This window comes from Papio anubis, chromosome 9 (genome assembly GCF_008728515.1).
Source record: "Papio anubis isolate 15944 chromosome 9, Panubis1.0, whole genome shotgun sequence".
NCBI classification, from domain to species: Eukaryota; Metazoa; Chordata; class Mammalia; order Primates; family Cercopithecidae; genus Papio; species Papio anubis.
Genome location: NC_044984.1, coordinates 20,494,946 through 20,509,001, shown reverse-complemented (window position 1 = coordinate 20,509,001; position 14,056 = coordinate 20,494,946). Strand labels below are relative to the sequence as shown.

Genomic DNA, 14,056 nt, shown 5'->3' with positions numbered 1-14,056 from the left:
ACTTTGCCATTTTGTAATTTCTGTGATTTAATTCTTAAGTACTGCGGTTTGCATATCTTATTTTATTTCTTCTTAAGTTTAACTTCTCTCCTACTTATGGATCTGCTGAGATATAATTAATGTTTGTAATGTCCTTGAGGATCCGAGGGGTAAAACTCTCCACTTTAATCCTTGGTATATAAGATTATAAAGTGACAAAAATCAATTTAAAATTGATAATGCAATGGCCCTCTTATGTCTTCTTTACCAATTGTACAATGTCACTAAGATTAAATGAGGTAATATGTATATTTATAATATATAAAATGTTCTACAAATGTAATGATAATTGTTACATATCCAAGTTAGGGTTTTTCTTCAAAGTAATCTCTTCTGAAGAATGTGTACTTATTATTTCACGAATAAACACGAGAAGTGTAGTGTGCTTGTGTAAAACTAGTTTGTCTTCTTTCTCTCTCTCTCTCTCTCTTTTTTTTTTTTTGAAATGGAGTCTTGCTCTGTCACCCAGGCTGGAGTACAGTGGAGAGATCTCTGCTCACTGCAACCTCCGCCTCCCAGGTTCTAGGTGATTCTCCTGCCCCAGCCTCCCGAGTAGTTGGGACTACAGGTGCCTGTCACCACGCCCGGCTGATTTTTGTACTTTTAGTAGAGATGGGGTTTCATCATGTTGGCCAGGCTGGTCTCGAACTCCTGACCTCAGGTGATCTACCTGCCTCGGCCCCCCAAAGTGCTGGGATTACTTACAGGAGTGAACCACGGCACCTGGCCTGTCTTCTTTTTCTTTATCTTTCCTTTTGCTTCCAGAACAATTCAGTTCTAGAGCCATTTGGTGGGCAACACAAGGTAGGTATCTACACTAGAACAGGGAGAGTGCTGTGGAAGTCCAGAGAAAGGCATCAGAGTCCAAGCAGTTTGAGAAATGTCTACACGAAGAGGAGCAGCCTAAAGCAATGTCAGAGCCAGAGTGGAGAGAAGAGGGCATCCGTGCATGTGAGGGAGTGTGTGGAGAAAGATTAGTTACACAGAAGAAGATTGACCCAATATATAGCAAATTAAAGGTAGCAAAAACCGTGTGTGTGTGTGTGTGTGTGTGTGTGTGTGATTTATCTCTGTCTACTCAGAGCACTTGGGGGAAGTAATAGGCCAATGACAGTGAGCACACCTGGTAGCCAGGTCTTGAGTGCTAAATACCATTTGCTACTAAAGGGAACCAGGGCTGCCTTTAGAATTGGCTGATTCTAGAACTGTGACAGGTAAAGTACAAGATGAGCCTGAAACTTCTTGTGTCAAAAATCAAAGAAATGCTCAAGGAACAATGAAGACTTGTTAAATATATACGGAAACAAACTTGAAGGAGATCCCACTGGCCAAATCACGGACAATTTGAGTGTCAAAATAAATAAAGATAGTAAGGAATTAGGATGCATTGAATGACATAAGGAACCAGCAGTCCAATAAAAATATTCATTAAAAGTTTAATTGGGAACGAGATATTTACACAACCTCAAAATAACTGCCCCAATACTTGTTAATAACAAAGAGAAAAAAGAATAACCTTACAGCGGAGAAGCCAAAAAGGCTTGGCCTTAGTCAAGAGATCAAAATAAACATCATCATTAATGAAAAAAATAGAAAACCTTTACCACCTGATTAAAATGCAATGAAAAGAACACAGCACCACTTCTGTGATATATCTGCCAAAGATGTGTAAACTAAATCTAATTATGAAGAAGCATAAGACAAACCCACATTGAGGGCCATACATCAAAATAAATAGATTATAGTCTTCAAAAATATCAAAGTCAGGAAAGCCAAAAAAGCCCATGAACTCTTCCAGATTAAAGGACTCTAGAGGGATGTGACAACTAAATGCAATATGTAATTCTGAACTGGATGCTTTGGTTTAAAAATCACTATTTTAATCATCAGAAAACTTAAATGGGGTTTAAGGATTATACGGTAGTGATGTATCAACATTAATTTCCTGACTTTTATGTTTTTGTAAGATTATGTAAGTATGCTCTTGTTTGTGGGAAATACACATTAAGTACGTGGGAATGCTGGGCATCAAGTCAGCAGTTTATGAATGGTTCTGAAAATACATGAATTCATATTGTACTTGGAACTTTCTGTAAACGTGGGATTCCCAATACTTTTATATCAGATGTCACTTATTTTCAATAACCCCTTAGGTATGGGTGAGGCTGAGAGATAATCTAATAATAGCTCAGTGATAACTGTAGTAAGTGGGAGAAATAGGACAATTCATTCACACGGTTAGCAACTTAAATAGCTATTCCAGTCACAACTTTCCAATTATAGCCATGCTGTCATCATTAGTAATACTTTGTGTCACAATGTAATGGTTACAGATACAACACATTTTAAGGCTAAACCTGAACTATTAATATTTTTCCATTACTTTCTTGAGTCCAGAGATCAATTACACAGTAAATCAAGCCATGATTTGTAGTATTTGCCTATTTTCATTCTATGAAAACTCTCCCTGCCACCAAGGCCATTGTCAAGCTACCAATGTGATGTCACTGAATTGAGAGATGGAGAGAATAGTAGGAACCAGAAGGATAAAATAGCATGTTGGGCAAAATACGTGCCAAAACACACACACACACACACACGCACACACAAACTTACTAGGCAAAATAGCACATTGTGCAAATTAATTGGCTATATAGAATTCACAAAAAGGAATGTGAATCTATTAAAAATGTGTACATTTTAATAGACTTTATTTTTAGAGCAGTTTTAGGTTCACAACAAAATTGAACAGAAAGTACCGAATGTCCATGCTCTTGTTTCTGCCTTTCCAGTGTGGGCCCAGAACTGGCTCATACAAGTGCACAAGAGCCAATAGTTAAATGTTCAGAAACTTTGTGAGCCAGTTTTAAATACAGCTATTGCTAAAATTAAATTATATAAATTTGAAAATAAGTCAACTATATTAAATGAAAGGTAATGCTCAAAATTCATCACATCCTAATTATTTACTTCATGTTACTATGACCTATGCACTTGAGACTATGTCTGTCAGATCTTTGTGGTGCAAATGCTTTATAATGATGTGCTACTGCTTTCCCTGTCTCTGAATTCAGCAACATCATATTGATAGCTTAAAAATGGCCTTGGTGGCAGTGGGAATATTTTTAGAATGAAAATAGGCAAACACTACAAATCATGGCTTCATTTACTGCGTATTGATTTCTGGATCTGTAGCCTGTACATTGTGAGTGGCAAAAAAAAAAAATTTTGTCCGTGTTCAAAAACTACTATCTGACCCAGCAAAGAAGTCACTTGCATTATTGACGAACTCGTGAAGTTCCAACAAATGTCTCTGTTATTTCAGCTCCTTCTACTCATTAACAAATGAAATGAATCATCATTTATGTCAGAGCTACAATCAGCCATCAATTGAAACCATAAATTGGTTATGAATGCAAAATTTTGGAAAAACAAAAATAGTAAATTGTGAGAATTAATTGACTACATAGAATTCACAATAAGGAATTTTGTATATATCCACTTTTGATAGTTTGCTTTTTAGAACAGTTTTAGGTTCAGAGCAAAATTGAACAGAAAGTACAGTGTCCATTTGCTCTCTGCCCCTTCACATGCACAGACTCCCCCCTTATCAGCATTCCCCAAAGTGGTATATCTGTTCCAACAGATGAACCTACATTGACACATAATTACCACCCAAGTTCCATAGATTACATTAGGGTTCACTCTTGGTGTTATACATTCTATGGGTTTTGACAAATGTATTCATCATCATAGTATGATACAGAATAGTTTCGCTGCCCTAAAAATTGTCTATACTCTACCTATTCATCCCTCCCTCACCCCTGACCCCTGGAAACCACTAATCTTTTTACTGGTTCCATAGTTTTACTTTTTCCAGATTGTCACACAGTTGAAATCATACATCAGGTAGCCTTTTCAGATGAACTTCTTTCACTTAGTAGTATGTATTTACGTTTCCTCTATTTGTTTTCATGGCTTGATAGCTCATTTCTTTTTAGCACTAAATAATATTCCATTGTCTGGATGTACCACAATTTATGTATTCATTCACCTACTGAAGGACATTTGTATTGCTTCCAAGTTTTGGCAATTATGAATAAAATTGTTATAAACATCTACATGTTATAACATCTTTCATTGTTTGGTAACTGTATATACATTATTCATCTCAATAAAAATTACAACAAATTTATGTACTAATATATATTTATACTTCACTGTCTCAGTTCTTAAATGTTTACCAGCACACTACTGCTTAGAAGCCATGGTAAACACTTTGACTTTTACTCTGAGTGAAATGGGAAGCCACTGAAAAACTTTGAGCAAGGGAATGACTGACATTTTTAAAGGATCAATCTAGTTGTGTTGAATAGAGACCCCAGTGGAACAGAAAGAGGCAGGCAAGTATGTTAGGAGGTGATGGCCTCTAGGTGAGAGAGGATGGTGGTTTGCATGAAGTCCTGCAGCATGATTTAATCTAGATGGCAATCCTAGAACATCTTCCCTGTCCCTTGGTTCCATTTCGCTTGAACAACTCATGCTTAAGGCATGTAAGAGTGGTCTGTTATATAGCTCCCTCTTCCCTGCTTGAGTTGGGAACAAATTGGTAAAAAGACAAGAGCAATTAGAAAACCAAATATAATGTTTATTGCATGTCAAAGCTGGACTGGACGATGTAGCTTAGTGTGTGAACAAAAATGAGCACTCTAACTCCTTATCCTTCAATCTAAGCCTTGGAACCTGAGGGAAAGGTAAATATGCAGCATAGACACATTTTAAAAATGGAGAGAGGAGAACAAATCACCAAGACTTTTTTCTTTTTCTTTTGTCTTATCTCTTTTTTCTTTCTGAATCTAGAACATAAAGATTCTATAGTACAGTACTGAAATAACCAAATTGTAGGAGATTTTTCACTTTTCTTGCTTCTTTTTCTTTTTTTTCATTAGAATTTTCCTTTTTTAGGTGATTTTGCACCCAGAGTTTCTATCCTCCACCAGTCCCCTACTACCCATGGACTATGAAGAGTTTGTCAGAGGTTGTCATCTTGGAGTATTTCCATCATATTATGAACCCTGGGGTTATACTCCAGGTATGTGTCATGTATAGAATGTGGAATGTTTTGGATTTTGTTAGTATATTATTTTATGTGCATATATATAATATTCAAAGTTGATATTAAGTTTCTAATGAGATTTCAATACTTCAGTTTTAAAAAAATTTTGATTGGATTCATCTCAGGGATCAAATTATGGTTTGTAGATGATTACTTAAGAATAAGGATGAAGATTATATAAGTACACCACGGTTTGGGCATATTTTAGAAGGTATGTGAGATATTGCCTCATTGAATTCCAAAGAAAAAGGAATGTGTTATAAAAGTTGTATGTTATTTAGCCATCTCTATCTGCCCCATTTATTAGTGTGAAGGAGAAATTGACTGTAAGTAGGATTAATATAATAAATAATAGTCTGGCAATGTTGTCCTTTAAAAATTATTTTAGAATAATTCTTTTTAAAATTTAATGAATGTATTTAATATATAATAGGTAACACAGTCACATGGTTAGGGAAACAAATATAAAAAGGTGTACAGTGAAAAGTCTTCTTCACATTCGTGTGCCTCAAAATAAAAGGTACTAAGAGAGGCTAGCAGTTCAGTAAGTATTGTCAACAATGACATCATTCCATTCAGAAACTCCTCCTTCTTCACCCTCCTTCATTATTTTATTTTATTTTTTAACAGATGGTAGATTATCAGATTTACTATGTATTTTTCTTTTCTGGACCCAACTGGCATGGTTGCCATTAGCATCAAAAGTGATCAATTTGTATTTGTACTGAAATGTCTAATTAAAAGGGAAACAAATACTTTAAATACATGCCAATGCAAAGAATACAATAATAACTTTTCCATCTCTTATTAATAATCAGAGATTTTTCTGCCCAATGTAAATAAAATTTCACTTGCGATTTTATTATTTCTTTGAGACAGAGTCTCACTCTGTTGCCCAGGCTGGAGTGCAGTGGCATGATCTTGCCTCACTGCAACCTCTGCCTCCTGGGTTCAAGAGATTCTTGTGCCTCAGCCTCCTGAGTAGCCGGGATTACAGACACACGCCACCACGCCTGGCTAATTTTTGTGTTTTTGATAGAGACAGTTTTCATCATGTTGGCCAGGCTAGTCTCAAACTGCTGGCCTCAACTGATCCACCTGCCTCGGCTTCCCAAAGTGCTGGGATTATAGGCATGAGCCATCACTCCTGGCCTCTTCACTTGTGATTTTAAAAAAGTTCAGAAAACATTTTTATTTATAATTGAGATAATAAATGTTGCCTTTTGTATCTCAATGTTATCATTGATGTAAAGCTCAAGTAAGGAGCAGCAGAGGCCAAGGTGAGGGGGAATAATAGGCTGAATTATGAAGAGGAAGAATTTTTTCTATTATTTGCATCTTTATCCTAGAATTAAAATACAGAATTAAAAATTCTACAAAAATAGCATCCAGTATTATTTACAGCAGGAACAACATGAGGGCCATGCGTGTTTGGTTATAAGGTCCTATTCTATTGTTCTAGCTTTCACCAAGCATAATTTGCCAGCAGCTATGAAAACTTTAAAATTTCTTGGGGAAAATAGACAAAGGATTGTCTTGAAACATGACGTAGAAAATATTTGTATATCACTCCTCCAGGTGTCTCTCTTGCAGATCTAAAAATGGCCTACTTTTGTGAAGGTGTTGTCTTCTTACTTATGAAATGTCCACATAAATATCACAAATTGCTTGCAATACACCATCTTTTGAGACACATAAAGCACACGTTTCACTGATGAACTTAACACTTTGTTTTTGACCTTGTTCTTATTATTTCTAGTAAAACAATTTACTATTGGAAGTATCATGAATAGAGAAGCATACAACCAAATGCATGAGTGACTGAGGCAATGTGGGAAGCCTTTCTGTCGGGTCAAGAAAATGTGATAGAACTAACAGCTGACTGTCCACCAAAGTGTCATTTTATAAGGCAAAGTTAAACTTAACAACCCAAAATGATAAAACAGATATATCTAATGTTTTAAGATAAAGGCCAAAGAAGATGTTACAAAGGATATTATAAACAGACAAATAAGTGAGCTTGTGGAATAGTCCATAGTGAATGAGTCATGCTGTGATTTACATTAACCAAAAGGAGCTGGTCACTCTTCCCCAACCTATAGTTACAGAAAGAATGCGACTTCTGGTGGCATACATTTAACATCAGCATATTAGATAACTCTCTAATATTTTTAGAATAATCTTTTTACGTGTTACTAGATCTAACTCACTCTAGAAAGTATTCCTCAAAATGTGTTTCAAGAGAGCCAAATAAATATAAGGACCTACTTCATTAAATTAATTCAATGAACATATACTAAGCTTCATGGGTGCCTGGAATTTTACTGCATAGTGATTTGATGGCCATTGAGTAAACATTAAGGATCTGTGAACTTTCATGGTGTTGTAGACAAAATTTTGTATACATATGTGTATAAGAATATTTCTCTTCCTCATCCTCAGCCAACTAACACAGGAACAGAAAACCAAACACCTCACTTTCTCACTCATAAGTGGGAGTTGAACAATGAGAACACATGGACACAGGGAGGGGAACATCACACATCGGGGCCTGTTGGATTGGGGGGCAAGGAGAGGGAGAGCATTAGGACAAATACCTAATGTATGCGGGGCTTAAAACCTAGATGATGGGTTGATAGGTGCAGCAAACCACCACGGCACATGTATACCTATGTAACAAACCTGCACGTTCAGCACATGTATCCCAAAACTTAAAGTAAAATTTTTTAAAAAAGAAAGTAAGAGATACTCTCCAACTCCCAACTCCCAAAGAAGGGGGAGCTGAATCCAGGAGGAAGTCTGAGGAAATAAAATTATGTAAAAAGAAAAAAAAAAAGAATATTTCTGGAAAGGAGTTCCAGAATGTTCATCAGACTCTCAAAAGGGCTGATAGTCCCCATCCCACTTTCCTCCTCTGCACCACCCGCCACTAAAATTAGAGAACCACAACTCCATAGCTATATAGCTAAACCAAGAGGAAACATTTGCAGAGCAAGAGATAAGGTTGCTATCTAAATTGTATTACTTCATGGGTAATGGGAAGATCTTTTTTCCTCCATCACCACTTACCAACCAAGGGTAATTCCATTATCAAATATAAATTCCTAAAAATGCAGATATCCTTGAGACTAGTAAAATTTTTAAGACATATCAGTTATTTCCTGGAAAACAGATTTTGATTAAAAGATGAGGGAGCAGTGAAAGAGATCATCCATTTATTGAGCTCCTGAGACAGTGGAAGGAATATGTGCCAAGGGAGATTTAAATGGGGGAAGAAGCTGGTCACATCCAAAACATATTTAACCTACCCTATAAACTTGCCAAGTTCTTAGAAACACAGGCTAGAAAGAAGCAAAAAACAAAACCAGCTGGGATTGAAGGTGCAGTGGAGCCTGGCAGTTCCGCTCAAGGGTTCTGCAGCCAGATGCCTGACTTCAAATCCCAGCTATACCACGAACCCTGGCCTTGTGAAGGTGGGCAAGTCATTTCTCTGTGCCTCAATTTCTTAAGCTGTAAGATGGGGATAATGATGGCTCCACTTCACAGGGTTGCTGAGAGATTAAATAAGTTAATGAGACATGTAAAGAGTTTAGTCTTGTGCTTGACACAAAGTGAACATTGTTATTACTAGGAGGAGGGCCTTTTCCTCCTCTGAGTGCATACAAGGATTTAGGCGCTGGTCTGAAGCCGAGCTTTGGTCTATTTCCCCTGGCAGCTGAATGCACAGTGATGGGTATCCCCAGTGTGACCACGAATCTCTCCGGGTTTGGCTGTTTCATGCAGGAGCATGTGGCTGATCCTACTGCTTACGGTGAGCTTTTTCATCATTAACCCATCCTGGGGATTCGTGACCTCTAACCAAACAAAGCACAGGGTCTTTACAGAGCCTAACGCTAAAGTTATCCTGATAATTAAACTAGTGTTTTTATATTTCTTGTTTAATTAAAAGTCAATTTAGGCTGGGCACGGTGGTTCATGTCTATAATCCCAGCACTTTGGGAGACCGAGGTGGGTGGATCACTTGAGTTCAGGGGTTTGAGACCAGCATGGCCAACATTGCAAAACTCCATCTCTACTAAAAACACACAAAAAATTAGCCAAATATGGTGGCTCACGCTTGTAATTCCAGCTACTCCAGAGGCTGAGGTATGAGAATCACTTGAACCTGGGAGGCAGAGAAGGCAGTGAGCTGAGATCGTGCCACTACACTCCTGCCTTGGTGACAGAGCCTCAGGCTGTCTCAAAAAAAAAAAATGTAGATTTATAAATAGATTTATGTCCTTTGCAGCAACATGGATGCAGCTGGAGGTCATTATCTTAAGTGAATTAATGCAGGAACAGATAACCAAATGCTGCATGTTCCCACTTACAAGTGGGAGCTAAACATTGAATACACATAGACACAAAGATGGAAACAACAGACACCTGGGGACTGCTTGAGTGGAGAGTGGGGGAAGGGGGCGTGGGTTGAAAGACTACCTACCAGGCACTATGTTAATCACCTAGGTGATGGGATCATTTGTACACCAAGTCTCAGCAATATGAAATGTACCCATCTAACAGATATGCATGTGTTTCCCCTGAACCTAAACTAAAAGTGGAGAAAAAAAAAAGTAGCTTTAAATATGTGGTCCACAAATAACATAAGAATGCTATTAATATTAATATGTTGCCCATAAGACAAACTGCAAAAAGAATGCAAACCTTGGACAAACTTTGTTCTTTACCTTTTTTCCCCCTGAATTTTGATCCCTTCTACTGCCTAGAAGCGGTATTACAATAACTATGGTCTTAGAGTACATATATTGGTCATTAGATAGAGAGTATGTATATTAGTATTATTACTATTGTTATTGTTACTATTTTAAAGGCCCATGCCAAGTTAGCAAAATTCACCTAAATTGTTTAAGTTAAGATGGTAAAATAATCTGCATACCATTATCTGTCTGTTCATATTGATTAGAAGCAAGAAAAATTAGAATGGGATACATTCTCTGCCTATACATTGCCAATTCCCTGGATCTTTTTTTTTTTTTTTTTAAAAAAAAAACATGGTCTCACTCTGTTGCCCAGGCTGGAAAGCAGTGGCCTGATCCTGGCTCACTGCAGCATCCACATTTCTGGCTCAGGTAATCCTCCTGCCTTAGCCTCCCAAGTAGCTGGGGCTACAGGTGCACACCACCACACCCGGCTAAATTTTGTATGTAGAGATGGGATTTCCCCAGGTTGCCCAGGTTGGTCTCGAACTCCTGGGCTCAAGGAATTCACCCACCTCTACCTTCCAAAGTGCTGGGATTACAGGTGTGAGCTACCAAGCCCCAGCCTTCCCTCAGTCTTTTTTTAGGTGTACTGTTGCGCTTTCCTCAGGCTAGCGCTGGAGTTTTCAGCCACGGCTGCACAGTGGGAACACTGGGGAACCTAAAAGGCACAGATATCCAAGCCCTGCCCTGGAAATTCTGGTTAGTGAGCAACCACATGGAGGATCACTGATCCAGCGTATCCCTAGACTGCCAGAGTTTTTTTCAGCAAGATCCACTTTGTTGGTTGTATGTCAGTGATGGTTGTAAACCATTAGAAGGGCCTTAGAAAAGAATAAAGTGGGGGTAATTCCTGAGTCAGGGGGTAGATAATGCATAGGTTTTTGATGGAACCAAAGAGTTAGTAAATCATAGAAGAACAAATGTTTAAGGTGAGTCCTGCTTTTACTTGTGCTTTGGCTTTTGTGTTCTTCAGGTATTTACATCGTTGACAGGCGGTTCCGTTCTCCAGATGATTCTTGCAATCAGCTGACTCAGTTTCTTTATGGATTTTGCAAACAGTCACGCCGCCAAAGGATTATCCAGAGGAACAGAACTGAGAGGCTCTCAGATCTTCTGGATTGGAGATACTTAGGCAGAGTAAGCAAGTTTTGATAAACACAGCAGACCACTTAAAAAATTCCACTGGACTATAAACATGTTGATTCTAGTCATAATCTCTAAAGTTAATCCAATATTATAACTGTTAAAACCTCCGTGTCTCCATGTACTTTGTAAAATTTAATGAGTTTACAAAGTCCTAAATCTATTTCTTCATGTTTAGTTTGAATCTATCCATAATAGCAAGTCCATCAGGATCTAGCACTAATCTTACTAGCTATTCCATTGTCAGTGCCTCACTTGATATGTTACTGGTATAAGGAAACATTTTATGAACTTGAAGAAAACATCAAGATAAAAGTCCCTACTTTGTTTGTTTCTCTCTAGAGAAATATTGTGGTCATATTTCTCAACTGTAGTGAGTAATGGGAATAATACGATTTTTCAAAATGATGAGTACAGGAAATACCTCCTCTCAATCATGCAATAGGTTTATACACACCTGGATGCTCTCATAGCTTAGCAGTGGTGATTTAATAATAAATAAATTGACTTTGCCTTCACATAATGTGTCTGTTTGCGCAGCGCTGAACACTCTTGGCTGAATGATAGATGCTGCCATTTGCTGAGTATCTGCACACACAAATGCCAGTGCTCATTACAACCTGGATGATTAATTTTACTATCTCCATCTTGCAATGAAAATAGATACACGAGACTTTCAGAAGTGATGTTTCTTGCCTGAGGTCTGAAGCCGGATTTACACCCAATTTCTCTGAATATTCAGGCCCTATCTTTTTTCCATGCCACACTGCTTCTCTGTGGAATGAAACCAGTGTTTTCAGTCACCTTAATGCTCAATTCAGAGCTCAGTATGACCAGTATGGGCATTCTTCCCCGGCATTTTATAGTATTTCTGTGCCTATGGGTTGAAAAATAGTAAAACTATAAACTGTAATTTCTTTCCTGAGTCTCAAACTTAGAGTGCATAGATTCTGTCACTTTAAAAAGTACATATGTTTCAGAAGTGGAGAATAAGGCCTTATTTAATAACTTGGTTATTGAGATACTAAGGGTTTTTATTAACCTGTGATTTGGCTTTCTGTCAATAGTATTACCAGCATGCCAGACACCTGACATTAAGCAGAGCTTTTCCAGATAAATTCCATGTGGAACTAACATCACCACCAACGGTAAATAGTCAATGTATTGTTTGTTTTGAAAGCTATATTTCTTTTTGTAAGTTTAAATAATACATTTAAATTTGGAAGTAGCTACGCACACAAGCTATGATACTTTTTCATAATGTTGAATCAAACCAAAGAAGAGAGAGAACTCACAAATCAGACTGTCTTAAAGCTCTCAAGACAGTTGATTCATGTCATTGGAGAAGCATCTCTGAGTTAAAACTTTCTCTGCCTTAGTGCTTGAAATGATTCTGATGGACATTCATTCTTTGGGGAGTTGTTCACAAACAAACTGGACTGCCTTAATCAAAAGTGAATTTGCTTCCCAAGAAAGTGTTTATATGGGTGACCACTTGGCAAGAGTGAAATAGAGTAAGTTCAGCACCCCAGCAGGAATTGAACTAGATAAACATTTATGTTCCATTCAGCAATGCCCACCAGGGTGTCTTCTAAAATCCAACTAGACATTTATGTTCATAAGACTGCTATAGGCCACGTTTGTCATCAGATTCACTTAGCAGGGTAGAAGACAGGAAGTGCCGCTTGAAGCAGGGTAGCATCAGGCATTTCTCTTTACTGGGATTAGTCCTTGCAGTAGTCTACACAGTGATTCAAGAGCTAAACATCTTCGGCCCCCTACACACTAGGTGACGGCTTAGGTGCAGGAAGATAAGACCCATACCATTGCAAATGAGATCACCTTAGCTAGTAGCTCCATGTCCCACAGGAGCCTCTATCTCATGTAAATCCCTGCAAACCAGCTTTCATGCTCCCTGCAAGGAATATGCCCAATTACAAGTCATCATTCAGAGAGTCCCAAAAACTCTGGCTCCTCATCAGGTATTTATAGATTTTTTCAGTTCAGATATAGTTTCTCAATCAGGGGTCACTGTTACTATAAACAACTATCCCTAATAACGTGACTTATATTCCACCTATATCAGGTCTCCAGTGGAACAGATCTAGAAAGTTAACCTGAAGTAAAAGTTGCCCATGAAAAAGGTGACAAGGTTTTCTTAAACGCTCAGGTTACAAATTCTGATTTTCATGTTTATGATTCTAGCATCCAGAGTTGATTGCTTACCTTATTCAGAGGTGGTCATTCTACTTAATGATAATTCAGCAATATTCATCCATTTTTCTGTTTATCTACTTATTTATCCAGTTATTATATCTAATAAGCATTGAGCACCTACTTCAAGCTAGGTCTCAAGTGCAGAGCTCAGTTCTTTTGTTGTATTGCTAACAGGTAAAGTATCTGCACCTTAAAATGACTGTACATGTATGACATGATAATAATGGATAAAATAATTGAAATACAGAGTGACGAGCGCTGTAACACTTTTATACATCTGTCTCCCCATTCAATCATATGCACTCCAATCATGTTTTTTCATCTGGTTTCTTTAGTGGCATTGTTGTGCCAGATGCATAATTGGTGCTCAGTATGTGTTTATCAAATAAGTTATCTCAGTATCTCAAGGAGAAGGGCAAATTAATGAAAGCCTAGTGGTATTTTCTCATTAACTGAAATAACAGCAACTGGTGGAATTGTAGGGTCAGTGAAGTGGCCTGACTTCCAGGATGCCTTCAAGTGGTGGCTGTCCGTGGCATTTCCAGGCTACCCACATTCCAAAGCTCTGTTGAGCAAAGTTGAGACTTAGAGACTAACAGTATCAGCAGTGTAAGATGGCAGTTGACATTAAAGTTTCTGGAGTCATCACAGACCTGGTACAAATCTTTGCTCTACCATTGATGTGCTGTGTGATGTTGGGCAAGTTAGTTGACCCCTCTAACCCTCCATTTTCTTCTGTACTGAAAAAAACATATGTATCAGAGTGCTGTTAAAAGATGAG

The 14,056-nt window shown here is 37.8% G+C and overlaps 1 protein-coding gene across 1 annotated transcript in view; it reads left to right on the top strand.

Moving 5' to 3' along the window:
- GYS2 (glycogen synthase 2) overlaps positions 1 to 14,056 on the top strand; it is a 62,404-nt gene that overhangs the window by 45,897 nt on the left and 2,451 nt on the right. Inside the window, exons 12-15 of the mRNA XM_003906096.5 lie at positions 5,005 to 5,131; positions 8,871 to 8,966; positions 10,889 to 11,052; positions 12,126 to 12,206. Of these exons, the coding sequence (XP_003906145.1) occupies positions 5,005 to 5,131; positions 8,871 to 8,966; positions 10,889 to 11,052; positions 12,126 to 12,206 (468 nt within the window). The remainder of the gene's footprint in view (positions 1 to 5,004; positions 5,132 to 8,870; positions 8,967 to 10,888; positions 11,053 to 12,125; positions 12,207 to 14,056) is intronic.